This window comes from Camellia sinensis, chromosome 1 (assembly GCF_055761805.1).
Source record: "Camellia sinensis isolate YWXY chromosome 1, ASM5576180v1, whole genome shotgun sequence".
NCBI classification, from domain to species: Eukaryota; Viridiplantae; Streptophyta; class Magnoliopsida; order Ericales; family Theaceae; genus Camellia; species Camellia sinensis.
The window spans coordinates 185250909-185275202 of NC_138961.1; the positions used below are offsets into that span (position 1 = coordinate 185250909).

A 24294-nucleotide genomic window follows, 5' to 3' on the forward strand; every position below is an offset into this window, starting at 1 on the left:
ACTTTTGTGGGTGATGGCCTGAAAATTAATTTCCCTTGTGAATAGGAAGAATATGGATAAACACTTGGTAAAACAATCTTCTGGTTTTTTAATAGATGTCCATGTGAATTTTTAATTATTCGACGCATCATTATAAATCCCGGATGCCCGAGTCAGTTATGCCATAGCATAAACGTTTTTAGGTCAGAGCACTTCTGGTGCATGACAATATGTGACTCAATTATTTTTATTTCCGTATAATATAATCTAGATGAAAATGTAGGAAGTTTTTCTAATACTAGCTTCTGACTAGAATTAGTTGAAGTGATCAATAAATACTCTTTCTGACCTTTACGTATATCTTTAAAACTTAACAGATTTCTTCTGAATCTGGTAGAATACAAAGCTTCACCAATACAAATTTTTGTTCCATTTGACAACATGATATTGGCTCTTCTGGAGCCCTTAATTAGGTTTGTAGAATCTGAAATTGTATTGACATTAGCTTTTTCCATGACTAATTATATAAAATATTTTGCATCACGTAAGATTGCGTGTGTGATTGCACTAGACAAATATCATCACCAATTATTTTGGAGTTAGTCAATCCATCAATGATAACCATGCCTATAAAAAATTGAAATTCATTATGCTCAAAATAGAAAAGATACAAACTGTCAAACTCAAAAATACAAACTCTAAAGGCCTAATTAAAACACGAAAATGAACACTCCAAAACAGAAAAACACAAATTTCAAAATCGTAAAACAGGACAATACAAAGCATAACTCAAAAATATAATATCTAGAAAATCAAGTTAATTAGTGTGAACATTTACATCACCAATTAAATGATCAATTTTTCCTTCAAAATCTTCAAAGAAATCAAAAACATCAAGATGATTAATATCAATAGGTTCATAATGATCTGTGAAATGCATCTCAATTCCTTTTCTTTTTTCTTTTATTAAGGCTTGATAGAGATCTACTAAATGTTTAGGCGTACAACATGTACGCGCCCAATGCCATGTCATGTCACATCAGTAACAAACATTTTCATGATTCTTGGGAGATTTATTCTGTAACTCTTTTCATTTTCTTGTTATGTTTTAGAATTATTCCACTTTTGGTGAAATGTCATGTTATTTTTCTGAACATATCCTCTACGGATTCAATAATTATTTCTATCTCAACCACGTCTAAAACCATGACCTTTCCCTCGTCCATGACCATGAAATGCAACCTCATTCACTTTAGGGAATGGGGCAGAGCCAGTTGGACGGGATAGATGATTTTTTAATAATAATTGATAAGTTTGTTCAGCCACAAGAAGGCATAAAATCAGTTCAAAGTACTTTGAAAAATGATGCTCTCCATATTGCTGCTGCAGGAGTACATTATCAACATGAAATATGGATAATGTTTTTCAAGCATATCTTCTTCAGTAATTTTTCTCCACATAATTTTAATCGAGAGATTATTTTAAATAAAGCAGAATTGTACTTACTAACTGACTTATAATCTTGCAACCTTAGGTGCAATCAATCATAATGGACTCTTACGATCTTCTGGTGCTCTTATCTCTCCTTCAAATTATTTCATAGAATTAGTGGATCTTTTACCATGGGATACTCATTTTTTAATTCTTCTTGGAGATGAAGGTGAATGAATATCATTGCATTTGTGTGATCCTGCAGAGATGCTTCATTTTCATATTTTATGGTATCTCCAAGATTCATTGCCTCAAGGTGGATTTCAACATTAAGAATCCAAGATAAATAATTTTTTCCAGAAATGTCAAGAGCTAATTTTGAAAGATTTGACATGATTAGGCCTTGTTTGGGATAAACTAAAAAAGTCAAAAAGTTACTAAAAAAACTAAAAAGTCTATACTATTCAAGGGTAGTGTAGACTCGACTTTCTTCGTGCGCCCCCCTTTCGGAGAGGCGCGAATTGGTCTCCTACAGTTCGGACTCCTGTCACAGTTCTGAATCTAATCTCACAAAGTGCAATGTGAGACTGATAAACACCAAAAAGTCCAATCCGGCAAATCATTTTGGAAAATCAAATTTTAAATCAAATAATGCCAAAACTAGACTACTTTGCCAGATTACAGAGTCGTCACCTAAATATTTTATTTTTGAGAAATTTAGGAAACCCTGACTTGTGCCAAAGGCCACATGTCCGTCATCACCAAAGTTGCTTCGGCTCGGGAATTTAGGTGCGAGAGGGGAAGGTCATGACATGAACACCCCCGCTCGCCCGATTAAAGGATCGGCCTCTACTAAGCATGATATGCTATTTTATAAACACGTGTGTTCTTATTCCGGTTTATTAGCTAACTTACTATGTGATGCGCACAGCATACAAGTATAGACTAAAATCGCAAGAATTAGAACAAAAAAACTCATGTTTGTTTTTCGAAAATGGTTTGAAAGTGCCATCCTCAAGTGGGCTAAATCGCGGATTTGTCACCCTCAAATGGGCTTAAAATATGATTTTGCCACTTTGCAAAGTGGGCTTAAAACTCACATTCGATGAATTGTTCCAATTCAAGCAATGAAGCCTTCATCCACAGGCATTCATGCAGTTTAGCAATTAAGCACATAGCCTCATGGAAAACATGCTATCATGGCAACAGTCACACTCATGTAAGTATGCTAAAGCATAAAGACTTACAGCGTACTCCAAGCCAAAATAAAAGCTAGTTAGAAAAATGCATGACTCCTAACTATGTTAACAATGCCTAATACAACACATGCAAAAATGCAACTAAATAGGCTCGGCTATCTAAGATAGCATATGAATGCAACACTTTGATACACGTATTCAAATAGGTATTGAAATACGATGTAGTTTGAATGATGCGCCGAGCCCGGTGCATGCAATACAAATGAATAATGCAAACATGCAAGCATAAGGTATGCTAATCAAAACATGCCTAATCTAACCACTGAAAACGAATAAATAAAAGGGAGAAAGACGTGGGGTTAGAATACATGCACACACACGCACACACTTATTACAACATTGCCCCCTCGCAAAGAAGGGTCCGAATAAATAAGCTAACTAGCTATGCTAAGCTAAGCTATTTATTACAAAATGAAATTAATTAACTATTCTAGCTAATTAATTATTACAACATAATTGAAATAAATCAACTAACTATTCTAAGCTAACTAAAATATTACAAAACAAATTGAACTAATTAATTACAACGCATGTATTAATCAGCTACAACTAGCTAATAAAGCGATAAAGTGGCCTCGTGGGCGAGGGAGACATGCATGCTCGGTCGCGTCCTCCCGAAAATTCATCACCTTGTCGTCAATTATCTCTGGTTGCGCTCGCCTCTATTTTCTGAATATTGTACCAACTCCAGACTACTTTTGCCTCAAAACAGAAACATTTTTGCACCAAAAATGGACTGGTGGCCAGTCGGCCACCAAAAGTGGCTGCCGGCCACTCCAACTGGCTGGTCAGCTAATGCAAGTGGCCGGTTGGCTACTGCATGTGGCCAGTTGGCTACCTCCTTTCCCAAAATGTTGTTTTTGCTTCAATAGAGAACAACAGAGCCAAGACAATGTATTTGCAAGGAAATGTGTGTGCTGCCACTCTCCTCATCATGTCTCAAGCTTAAAGGAGAGTGGCGCTCGGCTCTCAAGCCACCAACCAAGCATCTCAATGCATAATGGCCTAAAAAAACCAAGCTTGTACAAGCTTAGTGAATGCACACACAATACACAAAATGCCTCCACCCTATCATGCATGATCAAGGGTGTTGGCGACCAAGAAATGTGACACATGTTTCATCACTTTGAGTATGAAACGTCCCACATTTCTTATGTTTGGATTAACGTCCGATCCAAACACATGCAATGCAACACAAATGCTTATCTTGCACAAGTTTTACTTGGTTCAATTCTTGTTTACACATTTTAGCTTACCAATTAGTTCTTTAACCGGTTAAGTCCAATGTGAAAGTCCTCTAATTAGAAAGATGGTCTAAGCCACAAATGCCTTGAGCATGAAAGAGGTCTCTTGTTGTTAGTTAGTAGAAACCCTCAAGAGAGGATTAAAACCATTAGACATGAATGCCTTAAATTCATGCTCAAGCCAACAAGGGGCTTAAGACCACTTTCAAAAACGAATTAAGAAGTGAAAAATGGAGGGAGGTGACAGATTTTCAGTGCTGAAATGGCATGCTCAAGACACTAAATCATGTGATCAACATATGCACAACATGTTCCAATAACCAAAAGCATTGAAATTGGTGAATGACACAACATTAGAGGCATGTAATACAATGCTCAAATGATCAAACCAACTAAAAATAGAGCTACATCATGCCAAAATAGTGGCCTAATCATGTTGAAACTTGGGCACAAAAAGCAAGAAAAACATGCTCGCATGTTGGCTTGTAAGCAAGGCATAACGCACAACTCTCAAAAGTAATTAAAGAGTGATATATGTGAGAGAGTGACAGAGGTATATGCTCTGAAATCACATGCCAAATGATGCTACATCATGCAAACATCACACATAAAGCATGATAGAGGGCCTAAAACACAAAGCTAGTAAAGGCCACTTACATTATAGCCATGAAAGGCAAAGCATATATGACCAAGACCACTCAAAATAGAGTTAAAGCATGCTAAAATATGAGCAAAAACATGCTGAGATAGAGCTAACACAAGCTAGGATGATAGGCTAAATCATCAAGTATGTTAAGCTAGTAAGCAAGATTGCACTACAAGTGCAAGAGGCAAACAAGAGGTGACCCAACCAGCCAAAAATAGAGTTAAATCAGGTCAAAATAGAGCCTAAAACATGCTTGAACTAAGCTTCAAAAAGGTAGAAATAGAAGCACACTTATTAGGCCATCAACACATGCAAACAAAACACAAGGAGGGGAGGCCACCCCCTCCTATTTGGGACCTCAAAACCAACTTTCTACCACTGAAATGTTAAAAGGCCAAAAAAGGATTGTTTTAAAAGCTTTAAAAGATGGCACAAAGCTTAGCAAACAAGCTACAAAAGAGGGTGGACCACCCTTAACTCCAAAAGTGTCTTAAACCACCACTTTTAGACCTTAAAAACAAAGGTTTTTGTAGTTGAAAACTAAGCCAAAAACAGCATGCAAAGTTGGCCAAACAAGCAACTAAATAAAGCTATAAAGAGGGTAAAGCTTTACCCTTGAAGCACAGTAGCAAAACAGCAACTTCCTGAGCCAAAAATCAACTTTAATAGCCCAAATAAGACCTCCAAGCACCTCAGTAACAAGGTAGTCTAATTTGGTTAAGGGGTTATATGAAAATATGTAGAGAAAACTCACTTTCAACCCTAAAATAAGGGGGAGAGAGAGAGAGAGAGAGTTCTAGAAAGAGACAGATTTTTTGCTCACAAAATTTCTGAACCCCCAAAATGGGGGAGAGACCTCCCCTTATATAGAAATACAAGCGTAAAGCTTGTTTCCATCCCTCCATACACGTGTATGGAGGATGGCTTCAGTAACCAACAGCTGGCACATAAAATATCTGAAAAAGGAGAAAAATGGCGGTCGACCATCATTAATGGCCGATCGGCCATCAATGAGGCCGACCGGCCATCAGTGTAGCCGACCAGCCACCACTGATGGCCGATGGGAATAAACCCTGGCCGATGGATTATAGGGATGGCCGGCAAGCCACCCTCTCCTTCAGGAGCAAAGAAGCAAGCATTTAGTCCACAACCAAGCACAAAACAGACAAGTTTCAAAGGCTCACAGGCAAGACACTCCGCCAAGAACTTCGAGCTTTCAAAACGAACACAAGCGTGGATAATCATCGAGTATTCAAGCGATGACGTCCAAGTCTTGAAGACGATCAAAAATGGGGTGTCTACAGGTAGCTTGTGGGGAAAGCCACTAGGGCAAAATTATTATTTTGTCCTTTGAATTCAACTACCCAAATAGTCAAAAAGTCAAAAGGGTAAAATGGTCATTTTGATTTTATTACAATATTTTATTACACATCTTTTTGTAAAAAGTCAAAAAGTTACTCTAAACATACATTTTTTTTCTCTACTTTTTTAACCAAAAAGTCAAAAAGTGCACTTATATAGCACATCCAAACAACTACTAAATTTAACAAAAACAATATATTTATTATCACGTAAATATATTAACGAAATATAAAATGAGCCTTAGAATTTCTTTATACTTAGTACAACTATCTAGTAACTTTATCTTCTCAGCTGGCTACAATCTCGTACTAATAACGTGTTATAAAACTAAAGAAAATAACGAAAGAAAAGCCATAATAAGAGATCACTCAAGTAAAACACAATTTTTCTATACCTTTATTACCATGCAAACTCACTTATTTATAGGTGATAAAACTTTCACTATACACCACTATTCATCACACCATGTAGTTTACCACATGGCATACCACACTTCCCACTTACCTTATTTTTACTTTGGCCCAAAACTCATTAAAATTTTAATTACATCTTGTGGGGACATATTTTGTAAGTGACAGCACGTGGCCAAGGTGACGCCGGAGTGTCAACCGAGGTGCCACGTGGCCTGCTCTTGGCGCCGAGGTGATCTCGGCTAGACCGAGATTATCTGCGGAGATATCGAAATCCGAGATGAGCAGATAAGGGATAAAAGTCCTAGAACAAGGGAGGGTCTTAGTCTGGATAAAGATAAAGCTCTTAGGAAGTTTATCCTTATCTAGCTGAAAGTCCAAGATGAGTATTGAGCCTGAGTCCATTGAAGTTAGGCCTCTACAAGGATTAGGTCAGTGCTGGTTATAAAAGCAAGGCACCCTCGTGGGTCTGAGGAAAGTTCTTTTTGGTGAGTATAAGCACAATTTGCTATCTTGGAGAAATATTTGATTACTGACTTGAGTGTCAGAGTGCCCCCGGGTGGATGAACCACTGTCGAATTCTTATCTTTTTGTGATAGGTTGTTTGGGCTTAATCTATTCTGCTGGTGCTCTCCAACTGAGTTCCCTGTTTGGTTGTGTGGTCAAAATTCGACACCCACAATTTGGCGTTGTCTTTGGGAACATAAGGAGCATAGATGACCAACGACGGACAGAAAGAGAATATTGGGGATGACATCCTTAGTGGAAGTGGTAAACATGCTGATCCTAACATGGAGGAGGAAAACCCTAATGAAGGACCACAACATCAAAATCCTGGGGAGAAGGACGTCGGCTAAGAGGGAGACCCACCGAAGGAAGCAGGCCGAGACAAGTACTACAACGAAAGTGACCTCCAAGTATGGAAAGACAGATGCTTGATGAGAGACGGCAAGATGAAGGGAGTGACAAACAAGTTGGCAGACCCACAATCGGTTGTCAACTCCATGGTGCAGAACAACGTCATGCAACCACTATTTCCATTGAAGGACACGCTGATTCCAGCGGCCAAGAACGATGCCTAGAAATGGGGTAAAAAGTAATCCCATCAGTCCCTCAGCATGACAAGGTGAAGGAACGCTCACATCGGCCTTCACGGGTGTCATGACCCAAATCTGCCCCTATAGGTTTAGCATCGTAACCGGCCAAAAATCCCTGGGATTACCAAAGTCCTCTGAACAGACTAATATATAAACAGGGGCTGCGGAAACAAATATACTAAACATACATAGTCCATAGAGCTGTGCAGATATGCATGGGACAGGAAATTTTCAAAACAACTTATATATATATATATACAAATGTGGCGTCAAAAATACATTAGTCTTACATTAACCAAGCCACTTATATAAAACTTTCAAACGTGTTCAGACCAGACATAAGCATTTAGAAAGTACAACAGTCCCAAGGACATAAAAACTTGAGCAGAACTCAAAAGGGAACCTCCACGGGAGGCATGATGGCTAGCTAACACCAAAACTCGCCATGCATCAACTTAGGCCTGGTCACGCGCCTGCTCACCTACATACATATAAATAAATAGTGAGCAGAAGCCCAATGAATAATAACAAGGTAAAGGGGTTTTAATGGACGATGTCCATCACAGAGTTAGAAATCAGAGTTTATATCAAAAACATATTCTTATCGGAAACAGAGTCTTATGCATATTCAGATTTCAAATCAGAATTGGATTCAGATACATGCTCATATTCATATTCAGATTTTGCATAAGATCATATGTGGTACACCCATTAGCTATCATATCAACTTGGTCTTGAGACCCACATGTATAGTCGGTACCGATGACCATAAAGGTTCATATCTTGCGCGCGAGTAATCATGGTATTGTTACCCCCAGGCAAGGGCCACGTAAATATAGGCCTCAATATTGTTACCATAGGGCAAGGGCCACGTGAATATAAGCCACAATATTGTTACCCTTGGGCGAGGGCCACGTGCATATTGGTCGCGGCATTGTTACCCTCGAGCGAGGGCCACATGAACTAAGGATGCCACAAATACATTTTAGAAAAATGGACATTCATTCGCAATTCATAAAATAGCATTTCAGAAACCAGATCATATCATATTGATCATAAAATACTTGTAATTAAACATAACTTTACAGAGTTATTACTCACAGTTAACAGATGGCTCCAAGTAAACAAGTAGAGTACGTAACTCACTTAACTCACAGCGTGTGACCTACATAACATGACAGAGACATACATTGAAACACGCTCAAATTGCACATAACACATTTTCTTGTCCTAAGTGTGTTTCTAACCTTTATTCTCATTATAGTGTCTTAATCATGGCCTTGGAACGCCTAGGATGGAATGAGGATGCAACAATGCACTCGAAAATATTTTTCAAAACTTGCTGAAAACAAGGTCCACGCTTGAACGTGGCTTTCCTCGCTCGAACGGACATGCAAAATGTGAAGGTTTCGCTCGAGCGTGATTTTCTTTGCTCGAGCGTACTGTAAATTTTGAAAAAGTACTGGTTACTTACTTTTCACGCTCGACGGACGCTCAGTCTCCGCTTGAGCTCAGTCTCCGCTTGAGTGTGAGACTTAGACCCTCGCTCGAGCGTGACTTTTGTCGCTCGAGCGTGCTGTAAAACATATGAACTTCTAGTTACATGCATTTCACGCTTGAGTGGGCCTCAGGTCGCTCGAGCAGAAGTGCACGCAGTCAGAGTGCTCGCTCGAGCGTGAATTCCTACGCTCGAGCGTAGATGCAAATTCTGGAATTTCCATATTTGATCTCCAAGCTTCAAACTCAAACTAAACACTTCAAAACTCATCCTCTTGGGCCAAAATTCTGGAAAACATTTAAAAACTCACAAAACATCATGATTTAAAGATCATTTCATGAAATCAAGGCCCAAAAGCATGCCAATTGTTCACAAATTCAACTTAGACTTTATGAATGTTTCATGAACATAACATGCATGAATTCCCTTGAATTCAAACCTCTCAAAACATGATCAAATTAGGCAAATTGATAAAAAAAACATGATAAATTCTCAAAACATAGGTGAGATGAACACATGCATGAAAGAATTCTTTGAAATCATGCTCATTTTGTGAAGAAATGGACATGCATGCATGGTATAGTTCAATTATCTTCAATTCTAATTCAATTCCTACATGAATTCATCTAATTCACTTGAAGTCTTGTAAAATCTAACTCAATTACACAACTAAGAGTTTGATTCCTTACCTAGAGACTTGAATTCACAAAGGTTAAAGTTGAAACTCCCAAATTCTCTTCAATCTCACAACATTTCCTAGCAAATCCTTTGTTTGAGCTCAATTTCTCCCAACTCTCCCTCTCTCACATTTTCTTACTTGAATAGGCTCAAAATGTATTGAGATGAAGGAAAAGAGATGAGTGGGAGCTCAATTGGTGCCTTAAATAGGCTTGGATAAAAGTGTAGTTAATTAAGTGGACATTAACTTAATCTAATTTACTCGTTCCAAATTGAATTTTAATTAAACCCACCATAAGGTTCTAAAAATTCCAAATAACACATAAATCAAATCAATTTCAGAATCAGATGCCGATAAGGCCTTTGATTCGCGAATCGAAACTAGAACATGAACAGATCTTTCTACGTCAAACAGATATGAACACAATATGATGCAATGCATATGTCATTAATCCAAAATCTGATCTTAATAACTTATTAGGCACATGAAATCATAGATTAACTGTAATAACCCCGATCCATAATTAGCCACTAACCGGTAATTAAGGATGTTAATTAAGCGAATAAAATAAATTATGGGTTTATTATGTGATTTGCATGATATTTGGCTTTCTATCTGTTACTTATAGAAATATCTGTTTGGAATTCCACTTTAATATGTAAATTGAAAGCCTTATCGGCATCCAAAACCGAAATTGACTACACCAATATGATATTTGAAATTTTTAGAACCATATGGCAAGTTTTATTAAAAATTGATTTAGTCTGATTCGTTAAGTCGCGTTTGGCAAGCCTTATGTTCTAATTAGTGTATTTTAGCATCATAGCTTTATATTTGAGATATAAGCTCATTTGAGCTCATTTCTTTCATCTCCCTTGAGTGGAAAAATGTGAGAATTCATTTTAGAGAGAGAGAGAGAGAGAGAGTGCAATTCTAGAGAGAGATAAGAAGAGATTAAGGAGAAATTGAAGCCTATAGCTTGAATTGGTCAAAGATTGTGCTAGAACAAGAGTAATTCAAGACTCTAGGTAAGATTACAACCTCTAGATTGTGTGACTAAGTCATTTAACATGAAATTTCTTCAAGATTATGTGTTTAGGGTGTGCATTGAGCTTAGAAGGAAGATTTGAGTGGCAATTCATGCATGCATGTATATTTTCTTACAATTGAGCATGATTTCCATAAATCTTCTCTTACATGTTTGAAATTCATCTTTATTTGGGAAAATCATCAAGTTTCAAGTTGTTTTGTGTTGTTTGATCATGTTTTGAGAAGTTTGATACAAGAAAAATTCATGCATGTTGTGTTCATGAACATTCATCATGTTTTAAGTTGAAATTGTGAGTTTTTAACAAACCCTTGGGCCATGATTTTATGAAATGATCCTAAATTCTTCATGTTTTACAAGTGTACTATGTTATCTCAAGTTTTGGGGCCCAAGAGATGTGTTTTGAAGGTTGGAATTCGAGTTTTGAGCTTGAAGGTGCAATATGGAATTCCAGAATTTGCATCTACGCTCGAGCGTGGGAGTTCACGCTCGAGCGACCAATCTGAGTGCGTGCACTCCGCTCGAGTAACCAAAAGTCCGCTCGAGCGTGAATTGCAAGCTCCCAGAAGTTTCATGTCTTTTACAGATCGCTCGAGCGAAGGAATGTGCGCTCGAGCGACCATTTACATTTTGCATGTCCGCTCGAGCGAGGAAATATACGCTCGAGCGTGGACCTTATTTTCTGAAATTTTGACTAAGTGTTCCGAGGCATGTTTTGGCATCCTCATTACATCTTAGGCATTCCTAAGCCTTAATTAAGCCATAATAATGAGGTGATAGATTAGAAACACACTAAGGAAATAATGTACTTAGTTATGAGATTCAAGAGTGTGTTTTGAGCAATGTATTAAATAAGAACAAGAACCAACATAATGTAAGCTAAGCCGTGTTGGCCACATGAATGTGTAATGATAAGGCATCCTTGTGTTATGTATTTTGTGATTGTAGGTCAAGACTCGAGGATTGATTGACCGCTTACTGGAACCACTGTGAGTAACGTTATTGTAAAGATACGTTCATATGAATTACGTTCCAAATGAAATATGGTAAGTTCTGATTTCTGAAATGATATCTGTTTTCGTGAACGAATATTCCAAGTTTGAAATTTATTATGGCATCCATAGATAGTCCCAAGTTATGGGGAACGGCATGAAAATGCGGGTCCATGTCATACAAGTTTACGAGATCTTGTTAGCCACTTCATTGTGGTGATATGTGTTTAATCGGTATCTGGAACCGATTACTCTAGTCGGAAGACGTTCTGTGATGTGTTCTATGAGATGTACCATTATTATGTTCTGATATGATAATGATTATGCTCTGGTCTATTTTTTGCTTATGATATATTCGGATTTCATTTACTAACCCCTTTTACTTTAATGTTATTCACTGGGCTTTAGCTCGCTGTTTGTATATATATATGTATAGGTGAGCATTCTTGTGATATCCCTGTTCCGTAATATGATAATTGGTCCTTAATATGAGTATGATTATGTGTTTAAAATGATTTTGTGTGCCATTATGTGAAAATATGTGGTTTTGAATTTCTATCTATTCACCGTAGGAATATCTGTTTGACTATCTGCTTTGGAAATTAAATTGAAGGCCTTATCGGCCGCAGAACTCGAAATTGATTGCGCCATTGTGATTGACATAATTTTTATAGCTTGCAGTGAAGTTTAATTGAAAAATTGATTCGGACCAGATTAAGTTGATTAAATTGTTAAATTAGTGCCCAATTACTTTAGTAATATTATATTGGAATTAGTGGGTTTTGTTGGAGAGGCACTACACCCTCAATTCTTCTCCTTTGTTACATTTTGGGCTGATTTCAACTCTAAGGAGAGAGGAAGAGGCCGGCTAGAGAGAGAGAGAGAAGGAGATTGTGAGTTTGATTTTGAAGCTTGATAATTTGAAGATCAACTCTAAATTTGACCATAATTTGTGAAGAATTGAGCCTCTAGGTAAGTGGATTCATGAATATTAAGTTGTAATTTTGTGAATGCAAATTGGAATAATGGTCAAGAACATGAATTTGTTTGAGCATGATGTAATCGATTTGGTTTTGTTGAATTGAGGGCCAATATGTGCATGCATGTAAGAAATTGTTTTAAATTTGCATGTTTGAGCTTGAAATACATGATTAATGTAGAGTTTTGGTTAAAACTCATGTTATGATCACCATTTGTATCATCTAAGTTGAGAATGAGAGTAATAAGCCACATGCATGTGCCATTCAAAAAGGTGTAAGTGTTAAATGCATGAAATTATTATGTTGATAAAGAATTTAGTGGAAAATGAGCCATGCATGTGTTTGATTTATGAAATTAAGCTTCTAAATGTTGTAATTTGGTGTTTATAGCATGTTAGCACAAGTATATTTGGAGTTTGAGCTGTTATATGCAAGAAAGGTTGGGTAGAAAATCGAATTGGAGCTCAAGAACACAATCTGGAAAACCCAGAAATTTGATGTCTGCTCGAGCGGGGAAACTGCCGCTCAAGCGTGAATTTCGTGCTCCAAGTATTTTCTGCAGACCATGATGTCTGCTCGAGCGTGGAAGTTCACGCTCGAGCGGGGAGCCATGTAAGGAGGCCTTCCGCTCGAGCGCTATAATGAACGCTCGAGCGTAAATTTCACCTATCCAGTACTTTTGCAAGCCTCAGGGGTACGCTCGAGCGGAGAAGTCCACGCTCGAGCGGGGACCCTGTTTTCTAAAATTTTGTTTATGCATTCTGTGTTCTGTTTTCTGTTCCCTTTCACTTCTAAACACTCTTAGGCATACATTGAGCATTGTAATTGAATTAAAGAGATAAGAATGAAGCCTAAAGAGGAATATGTGAATCAAAGAACGGATTGAATTAATTGTGACCCATATGTGTTATGTGATATGTAGGGTCAAGCTCCAGGGCAAATCCACAAGCCGATCACTGTGAGTAATATTTGAAATATGTTATTCTCCAATTGCTTACTTCTATGTAAGTCTTGTAAAGTTCAATAATTTGAATGTGGACAAAGTTTGATATGAAAGTTTGAAAGGCCTAAAAACCAGTTTGATATGAAAGTTTGAAAGGCCTAAAGGCCAGTTTGATATGAAAGTTTGAAAGGCCTAAGGTCCAGTTTGAGTTTGAAAAGGCCAAAGGCCAGTTTGACATAAATGAATTGGGCCTGAGGCCGTCTGATGTATAATGTTCCAATGTATTTACTTTATTTGATATTATTCACTGGGCTTTCGCTCACGCTCATTCATGTGTTTGTAGGTGAGCCAAGAGAGGTCCAGACCTAGCCCCAGTGAAGTCTGTATAGAGCAACTGGGTTTTTGGAGAGTCAGCCCACATGTCTCACGCACGAGACTCGCCTTCGCCTTTTTGTCATTTTGTTTTATGTTGTCATGTTGGCGAAGTCTTTGTATATGTCTGTGTATAGTTTTCATGGGTTGACTTAGTTTTTGGATGATCTTGTTTGTACAGAACTTATGCTGCTGTATTTTTGTTGTGAGTTATTAATATATATATGTTTGGTTGTTTGGATGTGCCATGTAAGCACAGCTCTATGAACAAAGTTTTGAACTACTTCCGTTTGGCCCCCATTAACTTTGTTAAAATACATTTGTTTTGGTTTGAAGCCGTAAGTAATCTCATGATTACTGGCTGGTTATGTCCTTAACCCATGGGGGCGGGTTCGGGTCGAGACAATTCTGGAGTTCGAGTCTGAAGGTTTTTGTCTGGATCTATGTTCTATTGTCAGCCAACCATTGTGCCTCATGTGGAGGTTCCTGAAGCGTCCTATGTTTAATTTCTGTGGTTTCTGTTTATTTAAGACTTGATTTGATATCGTTGGTTGTACTTAAAATACTGTAATGTGTGTGGGTATAATGTATGTTGACTACCGGTTATTGTATATAAAGTTTTTAAATATTCTGTTCATATAAGTCAGCACAACTCATTGGACAACTATATTCATGTATTAGCTTCCGCTAGCCCCTTAATTTTGTTAATCTGTTCAGAGGCCTTTGGTAATCCAAGGATTACTGGCCGGTTACGATGCTAAACCTATAGGGGCGGGTTTGGGTCGTAACATTAACGTTAATCATGGGTCAGGGTTGTTACAACAAGACGCTGAGTGAGCAGAGTCAATGAGAGGAGAGTCTTAGAGGACGCCTCGTACCAAAAGGACGTATGTCAAGGAACATCGACATGTTCAAGGGAAGGAACTTTGTTTCGATACAGTAAATGAAGAGAAGTCCAAAAGGACTCATAACGACACCGTGAGCAACGCACCAAAAAAGCTGAAATCCGTTGACAGTAAAGCTCCTAGCCAGACTAAGGAGGATTTGAGGGATTACCTCTAGAGAAAGCGGCAGAATGCCAAGGTCACATCCCAAGTTAAGCCGAGAATGTCGTTCTCAGTAGAGTTGGATAAGTTTGAGGCCCCAAAAAGGTTCCATATGCCGAGGTTCCAGATATATGATGGTAAGTCTGATCCAAACTTTCACATCAACTTATATTTGAATTCAATGGCATTGTATACCGGGAACGAACCATTGTTTTGCAAGGTGTTCCTCTCATCCTTTGGGAAATCACATCAGATTAGTTTCACAAGTTGCCCAAAAAAACTGTAAAGAGTTGGAAAGGCTTGGCTGAGATGTTTGTGGTCAGGTTTGTTACAAACAAATTGCAGCCGTTGAGGGTAGACTCCATGATGGTTCTGAAAATTGGCGAGGGTGAAAGAAATAGGGCTTATGCCAAAAGATATTATGAGGTGTTCAACCGAATACCAGGATGTAACCAGGAGTTGGTGGTCGTGTCTTTTAAGAACGGCTTGGAGGATAACTGCATGCTTTGAAAGTCACTAGCAAAGACTCTGCCAAAGAGTATGGAAGAGCTCATGGCAAGGATCGAGAAATATGCCAGAGCAAAGAGGATACACCGGGAGCAAAGGCACCAATGTAGAAAAAGAGAAACGGCTCGCCGAAGCGAGACCGAGGTAATACTGGATTTAATAGACAAGAAACAGGACTGAGGGCTGCACAGGTAGTCACCACTGTGTTATGGATCCCAATTTATAAAGTTCTAGAAAGGATTAGGAACCAGCCGCATTACAGAGCGCTGATCCCTGGCGAATTTATGAGGAGAAGTCTAGGGAAGCACTGTGCTTACCATAATGAAGATGGACACCTGACGTAGGGTTGTAGAGCCCTAAAGGGGCATTTGGAAGATCTGGTCAGACAAGGTCACTTAAGGGACCTAGTAGATGAGGCCAGAACGAGGGAAGAGCAGGCGAGACTGCTCCAAGCACTGGCAGCGCCACCTCTACCACAACCACAGCAAGCAAAACCTCAGGTGATCAATGTGATCCACTCAAAGGTTAATGAGAATGATATACGAGGAGAGACCTAGAAGGTAAAACACTTATAGCATATGTGTCAAATCCAGCAAAAGAGGCCTAGGACAAACGAGTACCAGGGCCAATGGTGTCCTTTACTGAGGAAAACCTTTACATGGTGCAGCATCCATACAACGATACTCTAGTAGTGACCTTCAAAATTGGGGAATGCCAGGTAAGGCATATTCTGATCGACCAAGGCAGCTCTTATGACATCATGTATGTCCGATGTTACAAGGAGCTGGGAGCAATAAATGGTTGGGTTCAATGGAATGTCGACATGGCCCCTGGGAGCAATAAATTTGGAGGTGCAAGCAAACACCAAGAAGGTAAGCACAGAGTTCACAGTAATTGACACCCCTTCTCCTTACAATGTTATCTTGGGAAGGCCATGGTTGCACGCAATGAGAGCTATTCCATCAACACTGCACCAGCTGCTGCGGTTCTCAACAGAGCATGGAATTGAGGAGGTTAGAGGGGATCAGGTGCAGGTAAAGAATTGCTCCATGGCAGCAATGAAATCCAACTACAATGTGCGAGAGACAGAAACAATAGAATTGAGGACGAGAACATGGAGGTCCTAGATGACTTCGGCAAAGAGCCGACTGACAAAAGCAAAGAAACCTTGAAGAAAATTCTAGTCCAACAAAGGGATAAAGAGCGCTTCTTCTTTCTTGGCTCAGGCTTGGCCGAGGAAGAGGAAAGGGAGTTGGAGTCATTCTTGCGAGCAAACATAGAGGTGTTTTCCTGGACGCCATACAAGATGCCTGACATTGATCCCGAGATCACTTAACATAGGCTAAATGCAGACAAGTCAGCTAAACCTGTCATTCAGCGAGCAAGGAGGTCGACGTTGGTTCATATAAAAGCAATGGAGGAGGAAGTGGACAAATTGTTGGAGGCCAAAGCCATTCGGGAGGTAAACTACCCAACTTGGTTGTCAAACACAGTTGTTGTGAAAAAGAAGAATGGGAAGTGGAGGGTCTGCGTAGACTTTACCAGCATGAATAAGGCTTGTCTTAAAGACAGTTTCCCACTACCCAAGATTGATCAATTAATAGATTCCACTTCAGGGCATGGAAGGATGAGCTTCCTAGATGCTTATAGGGGATACCACCAGATAGCAATGTATCCCCCTGATGAGGAGACGACTGCATTTATCACTCAGAAAGGGCTGTATTGTTATAGAGTGATACATTTCGGGTTAAAAACTAAAGGAGCAACCTACCAGAGGTTGGTGACCAAGATGTTCAGACATCTGATTGGCAAAACAGAGGAAATGTACATTGATGACATGATCGTGAAGACCAAAGAACCTGAGAATCGCCTGGCCGACTTAATGACAGTTTTTGATATCCTTAGAACATATCGGCTCCAACTCAATGCTTCGAAATGAGCATTTGGCATTGGGTTTGGTAAGTTCCTGGGATATTTGGTTACCAAAAGGGGCATTGAGGCAAACCCAGATCAAATCAAGGCTATCTTGGACTTGAAAAGCCCGACATCGGCAAAACAAGTACAAATGTTGATTAGAAGGGCCGCAGCCCTAAACAGGTTTATAAGAAGAAGTTTGGATAAGTGTAAACCATTTTTCAGTTTGTTGAAAAAGGCCACAGATTTCTTGTGGATAGAGGAATGCGAAGTTGCCTTGGCCGACTTGAAAAAGTACCTGACAACAACTCCAATCCTGTCAAATCCAGTACCTGGAGAGTAACTATTCTTATACTTGGTCGTTTTCAGAGCATGCAGTGAGTGTAGTAATAATTAGAGAAGAGAAGGGAGAACAAATGGCAGTATACTATGTGAGTAAAACCTTAGCAAGTGCAGAGACTAGGTACTTACCCTTGGAAAAATTAACACTAGCCCTAGTGATGGATTCGAAAAAACTGAATCACTACTTCCAAGCCCACAAGATTGTGGTACTAACTAAGCATCCTTTAAAGTCCCTGTTGCAGCAAGTAGATTTGACAGGCAGGGTAGCCAGATGGGCAATAGTGTTAGGCTAATATGACTTGGAATTTAAGCCCAGAACTGTAATTAAAGGCCAAGTTCTGGCCGACTTTGTGGCTGAGTTCACACCTAGTGTTGTCTCACGTCGGGCTCCGGTGAGCCGCGGCTTAAGGTGTCCAAGAGAACAAGAAGAAACCCAGCTAGGAGTGAAAAACCCCACATCAGAAGAGCAGAAGAAGATAGAGAAACCAAAGCCCTGCGACATCTACATCGGCGACTCATTTTGCCTGTTTATTGATGGAAGTTCAAAGCAGCAAGGAGCAGGGGCAGGAGTAGTGTTAGTATCGCCAGATGGGCAAATGTTAGAGCAGTCTATTCGTTTGGGGTTCAAGGCCTCAAACAATGAAGCAAAGTATGAGACACTGATCGCAGGGTTAAAGTTAGCAGTAGCAATGGAAGCTGATGAGGTGGTAGTCTTTAGTGACTCCCAACTTATTGTGAACCAGGCAACAGGTGAGTACGCAGCTCGAGATGAAAAAATGATGGCCTATGTCAAAGAAGTTGTTAGACTGCTAGTATTGTTCCAGGATTGCCGGCTACAACAGGTTAGCCGAGATGATAACAATCATGCCGATGCCTTGGCTAACCTAGCTAGTGCAATAAAATTAGGGGAGGCAAGGACAATAATGTTTGATTATTTGTTAGGCCCAAGTATGGAACCACTGATCATAGAGTATGAAGCAATATGTATGGAGATGGGTCCAAGTTGGATAGATGCAATAGTGATGTTTCTTAGGGACGACAAGCTGCTGGATGATCGCAAAGAGGTGCATAAGACCAGACCGAAGTCGGCAAGGTTTAGCCTAATAGCAGAAGGCCATCTCTATAGAAAGTCTTTTACTGGTCCCCTTTTAAGATGTGTACATCCCTCCCAAGTTGAAGACTTCTTGTATGAAATACACGAAGGGGTATATGGAAGCCATGTTAGGGGCAAATCACTTGCTCATATGGCCATTACTCAGAGGTATTGGTGGCCCTACATATAGAAGGATGCTGAAGCCTACGTCAGAAAGTACAAGAACTGTCAGAGGTTTGCACCTTTGATACATCAACCAGTAGTTAATTTAAACCCAATATCCAGCCATTGGCTGTTTGCCTAATGGGGTATGGATCTTGTTGGACAACTGCCCCAAGCAACTAGGCAAATAAAGTCTTTTACTGGTCCCCTTTTAAGATGTGTACATCCCTCCCAAGTTGAAGACTTCTTGTATGAAATACACGAAGGGGTATATGGAAGCCATGTTAGGGGCAAATCACTTGCTCATATGGCCATTACTTAGAGGTATTGGTGGCCCTACATATAGAAGGATGCTGAAGCCTACGTCAGAAAGTGCAAGAACTGTCAGAGGTTTGCACCTTTGATACATCAACCAGTAGTTAATTTAAACCCAATATCCAGCCATTGGCTGTTTGCCTAATGGGGTATGGATCTTGTTGGACAACTGCCCCAAGCAACTGGGCAAATAAAGTTTCTGCTGGCAGCAACTGATTACTTCACGAAGTGGGTAGAGGCTGAACCCCTTGCAAAGATTCGAGACATTGATTTGAAGAACTTCATATAGAACAACATCATCACCAGGTTTGGGATCTCGAGGGAAATAATAGCAGATAATGATACACAGTTTGACAGTAAGCTAATCAAAAGTTTCTGTGCAAAGCAAAAAATCAAGAACTACTACTCCACTCCAAGTTTCCCTCAGAGCAATGGTCAGGCAGAGGCATCTAATAAAACTATCTTGGACGAGATCAAGAAGAGGCTGGAAGTAGCAAAAGAAAAGTAGGTGGAAGAGTTGCCCAATGTACTTTGGGTATATCGGATTACGCCGAGAAGATCAACTTGGGAGTCTCCTTTTGCCATGGCTTATGGCACTAAAGTAGTTATCCCGCTAGAAGTCGATATCCCTAGGATCAGAACCTAAGGAGTAGAGAATAGGACTAACGAGGCATTCCTGGCCCGAGATCTGGACTTACTGGAAGAGAAAAGAAAGAAAGCAGTAATTCGGCTCTGGGCATACCAGCAACAACTTACTAGGGATTACAACAAGAAGGTCAACCCAAAAGAGTTTAAGGTTGGGGACCTCGTCCTAAGAAAGGTTGTCGGCAACAAGAAGGATCCCATGGAGGGAAAAGTTAGCCCAAACTAGGAGGGGCCTTATAGAATCATTTCGGTCGCCGGCAATGGGGCATACCGGCTTGAAAACAGTGATGGCAAAGAGTTTCCAAGACCCTGGGACACTTGCAACATGAAGTTTTTTTATCATTAGTCTTTTGTCTGTCAAAAATTTATGTCATAATTTTATTAGCTGAAGCTATAATAAACTGTTAGTTTGATTTTAATGATTTTGATATTTGTACGACAGATTGACCAGTCCTATGACGATGTTTCTGAATGAAACATGACAATAACTTAGACTTATTATATGGCATAGTTGAATTAAACTTGTATATAATATAGTTGAACTAAGTTGTCGATGTTTCTAAATGAAACGTGACGAATAACTTAGACTTATCATATGGCAGAGTTGAATTATACTTGCATATAATAAAGTTGAACTAAGTTGGTAATGTTTCTGAATGAAACATGACGAATGACTTAGACTTGTTATATGGCAGAGTTGAATTACACTTGCATATAATAGAGTTGAACTAAGTTAGCGATGTTTCTGAATGAAACATGATGAGTAACTTAGACTTATTATATGGTAGAGTTGAATTATACTTGCATATAATAGAGTTAAACTAAGTTGAATTAATCTAGGTTTTCCATGTCGAAAGAGTTAAACTTCGAATGGAACTAAGTGTGCTTTAGTCGGATTAACAGAGAAACCAAGGTTGAACACCTCGGCTAGTCTTTGTTCGAATCTGACTTCAGCAAAAGGCTATAAACACATAATATGAACTTAAGTAGAACTTAGGTTCACATTAGGAGGCAGAGAGCTGGAGAATGGTGAATAAACTTAAAAGTTTAAGAGTTTGGGACTTGTTGAAAATTTCTAAATTTACAAGTTAGAGTTAGCTTAACACTTGTTGAAATTTCAGAGAAATTTACAAGTTGGAGTTAGCTGAGGTAATTATGAAAGATGTATCCGAGATACATAGTACCTGAGGTGACCAACTCGGTTGTCAAGATTGAAAGGGCGAAGTCTTGATAGAGGACAGTAAGTGGAATTAAGGAGCAATACTTGACTAAATAAGTCTAGAGAAACAACATTTGTAAAAAATTTCAAAATATTTTTAAGTGTTAGCCGAGGTATTTAAATTGTTGGCCGAAACAACAACTAAGGTTTGTATCCAAGGTACTTTACCCCGAAGTTATTATACAGTTAAGGTATACTTTGCAGTCATACAAAAATATTCTAAGTATGAAAGCATACAATGCATAGAAAGAAAACAGTCAACAAAGCATTCAACACTTAGGAAAAAAAGAAGAAGGTAAGCATGCATTTAAGAAAAACTTGTTCAGAAACAAAGGCACTTCGGCCTGGCAAAAGAGGTGATTTGTCCAAAAATTGCAAAACTATTCAAAAGTACAAAGTAAAAATTCCTAAGTGTTGGAATTATAGACACTGGTCTCAGATTGCTCAACCTCGGCTGTTAGCGTTGTGTCGGCGTCAGTTGGAAATATAACTTCCTTCTCTGCCACTATCTCGGCATCGATTTCCAGTAAGGTTTGGTCTAAGCTCTTCTCGGCTGCCTGGACCTCGGCCTCAAAAGTGGTTTGTTTTGGAGATGCTCCCTTGGAAACCAAGTCTTCCTCCTTATCATGAGTCAAGTCCAGGACTTGATCATTTAATGTTGGGGACTTGGCCCCCTTAGTAGTATCCTCCTCTTCTTCGACGTCGTCGGATTTGGATTCCTCTTCCTCGGCCTCACCGATCGATCTTTTTGGAGGCGGTGGAAGGGCACTTGGAGTTTGTTGATATCACGAAGATCAGAATCCATTGGAATGGACAGCTTGTTTAGGGCAACAGTCCAGTCGAGATAAAAACCTTGGTTGTAGGCTTGGTTTATTTTCTCCTTGTAGGCATCATGCACGTCGGCTTGGCCTTCGGCGTAGGCCTTTTTATCAACTGCCTTGATTTCAGTAACCTTGGTTACCAAGGCCTCTCGCAACTCCGCCTCAACTTTGGCAATCTTGGCCTTGGATTCTTTGGCTTTAGCCCTGAGTACATCGGTAACTGCTTTAGCAGCCTCCACCTTTTCCTCAGCCTGATCCTAAGCTTGTTTGGCAGCCTTGGCCTGATTCAGTAGCATCTTCATTTTTGCCTCGGTGTTGTTAAGGGAGGCGAAGAAGCCAACAGCCTCTTTGGTCTTGCTGACCAACTCTTCTTTGAATGTCTCGACTTTTGTGGCAAAAGAATGGGCATGCTGGATATCTTGGAAAGAAAGAAACAAACAAATTAGTATGAAGAACCCAAAAGAAAAGTCGAAAAGTTCCAAGTGTTGAGAACTAACCAAGACGAAATGCTGTATCATCAGAGCAAAATTTTCATATTCATTGATCTTGGCCATACGATTGAGATTAGTTGGAAGGAGCATGATTGTGGAGAGAGCAGTGCCGACTTTGATGCTATTGATGGCACTGTCTCCAGCCTTCATTGGCTTATCACCAATCATGATTACAAGGGCCCAAGGCTTATCAGCTTTGAAAAAGTTAGGTTATTGACAGTTTTGGACCTCGGCTTCTTCGATTGAACTACATCGGATAGTTCAGCCTCGGCAGGACGCTTCTTAGCGTTGAAGGCATTTTTTTCAACCTTTGTCAACCTCGAGATCGACACGGTGTCTTCAGTGTCAACTTGAGTCACAATAGTTTTTGCTTTGTCACGCTTCACCTTTTTTGCCTTGGGCTTGGGTTGGGACTCTGATTGAGAAAAGTTGACAGTGACCACTCCTGGCAAGTCGGCCAGAAGGTCTTCGACAATGGCTTTGTTACGGCCCATGTCGTCAACGGTTGCAGCGAGGGTGACTTTGGTCCCAAAGTGAATTGCTGGAAGTGCAATGGGTGGGTTTGTTGGATCGTAAGCTGACGTTTCAGAGTCTTGACGTTTATGGCTACGAGTCCTGCCTGCTGGAACGTTTTTTGGGGCACGACGTCGGCGTCAGCGCTGGGATATCGGGATAAGTTGCGGGGCAGAGGTTGATGGCAGATCAACTGGATCTGAGGAGGAGGCCTGGTCTGGCCTAGGGGATGAAATGGCTGGTGGAGTTGTGGCAAAATGAGGAGTCTTACTTAGGCGCGGAACGTCGGGCATGGTCGATTTGTATGTTGGAATGTAATTCCACAGCAGAGAGGCCTTACGTTTCTGCACAAGGAGATCCAAGAGTTTCTTTAGATCTCGGCTGGGGACGTATGTTTGCTGGAATCCTTTGGTTGGCTGAGGAAGAGCTGTAAAAAGCAAGAAGCAAACGTTAATAGAGATAAATGAGTTGGCAAGCTCTAACCAAAATGGAATTACAGTAGGATGACTAAATTTTACTATCACCCCCTTTAAAAACTATTCGGCTCAGAGGATAGATGTAATACCCCTGTCTCGTAATATGTTAATTGGTCCTTAATAAGATGTGATTATGTGTTTGTTATGGTTTTGTATGCCATTATGTGAAAATATGTGGTTTTGAATTTCTATCTGTTCACCGTAGGAATATCTGTTTGATTTTACCACTTCGGAAATTAAATTGGAGGCCTTATCGGCCGCAGAACCCGAAATTGATTACGCCATTGTGGTCGGCATAATTTTTAGAGCCTACGGTGAAATTTAATTAGAAATTGATTCGGGTCAGATTAAGTTGATTAAATTGATAATTTAGTGCCCAATTGTTTATTATTATTATTTTGGAATAGTGGGGTTTGATGCAAAAGGGCACTACACCCTCAATTCCTTCCCTTATGTGGCTTTGGCTGATTAAACTCTCTAGAGAGAGTGAGAGACCCGAAATTGAGAGAGAAAGGGGGAAATCATCTAAGTTTGCTCTTGAAGCTTTGGAGTCTTGAAGGCTAGCTCAAGAATTAACCATAGTTGTGAAGATTGAAGCTCCTAGGTGAGTGATCAACACCTAATTCATGAATTTGTGTATGTAATAATGTGAATTCGCAGAGGATATCTGATCAAGAACATGAATGGTGTTGAGTATGATGAAATTGAAGTTTATATGCACATGCATGCATAGAATTGCCATGAAAATGTATAATCTAGCATGTATTGAGTTAAACATGGAAATAAAGGTGTTAAATCTTACATGCAAGC

General features: G+C 39.6%; 1 protein-coding gene across 1 annotated transcript; it reads left to right on the forward strand.

The window, feature by feature from the left end:
- The first annotated feature begins 16907 nt into the window (after positions 1–16907).
- On the forward strand, positions 16908–20439 carry LOC145821420 (uncharacterized). Its single transcript, XM_082917935.1, has 3 exons — positions 16908–16955; positions 18061–18591; positions 20407–20439. Exons 1-3 carry the CDS (start codon positions 16908–16910, stop codon positions 20437–20439), a joined length of 612 nt encoding a protein of 203 aa, XP_082774061.1.
- The last annotated feature ends 3855 nt before the right edge of the window (positions 20440–24294 follow it).

Coding starts and splice junctions, on each gene's coding strand:
- LOC145821420 (XM_082917935.1), top strand. CDS start 16,908: ATGGAGGAGGAAGTGGACAAATTGTTGGAGGCCAAAGCCATTCGGGAG. Junction 16,956..18,060: donor AGGCCAAAGCCATTCGGGAG/GTAAACTACCCA, acceptor TTGGAATTTAAG/CCCAGAACTGTAATTAAAGG. Junction 18,592..20,406: donor AGGATTGCCGGCTACAACAG/GTTAGCCGAGAT, acceptor TTTGTACGACAG/ATTGACCAGTCCTATGACGA.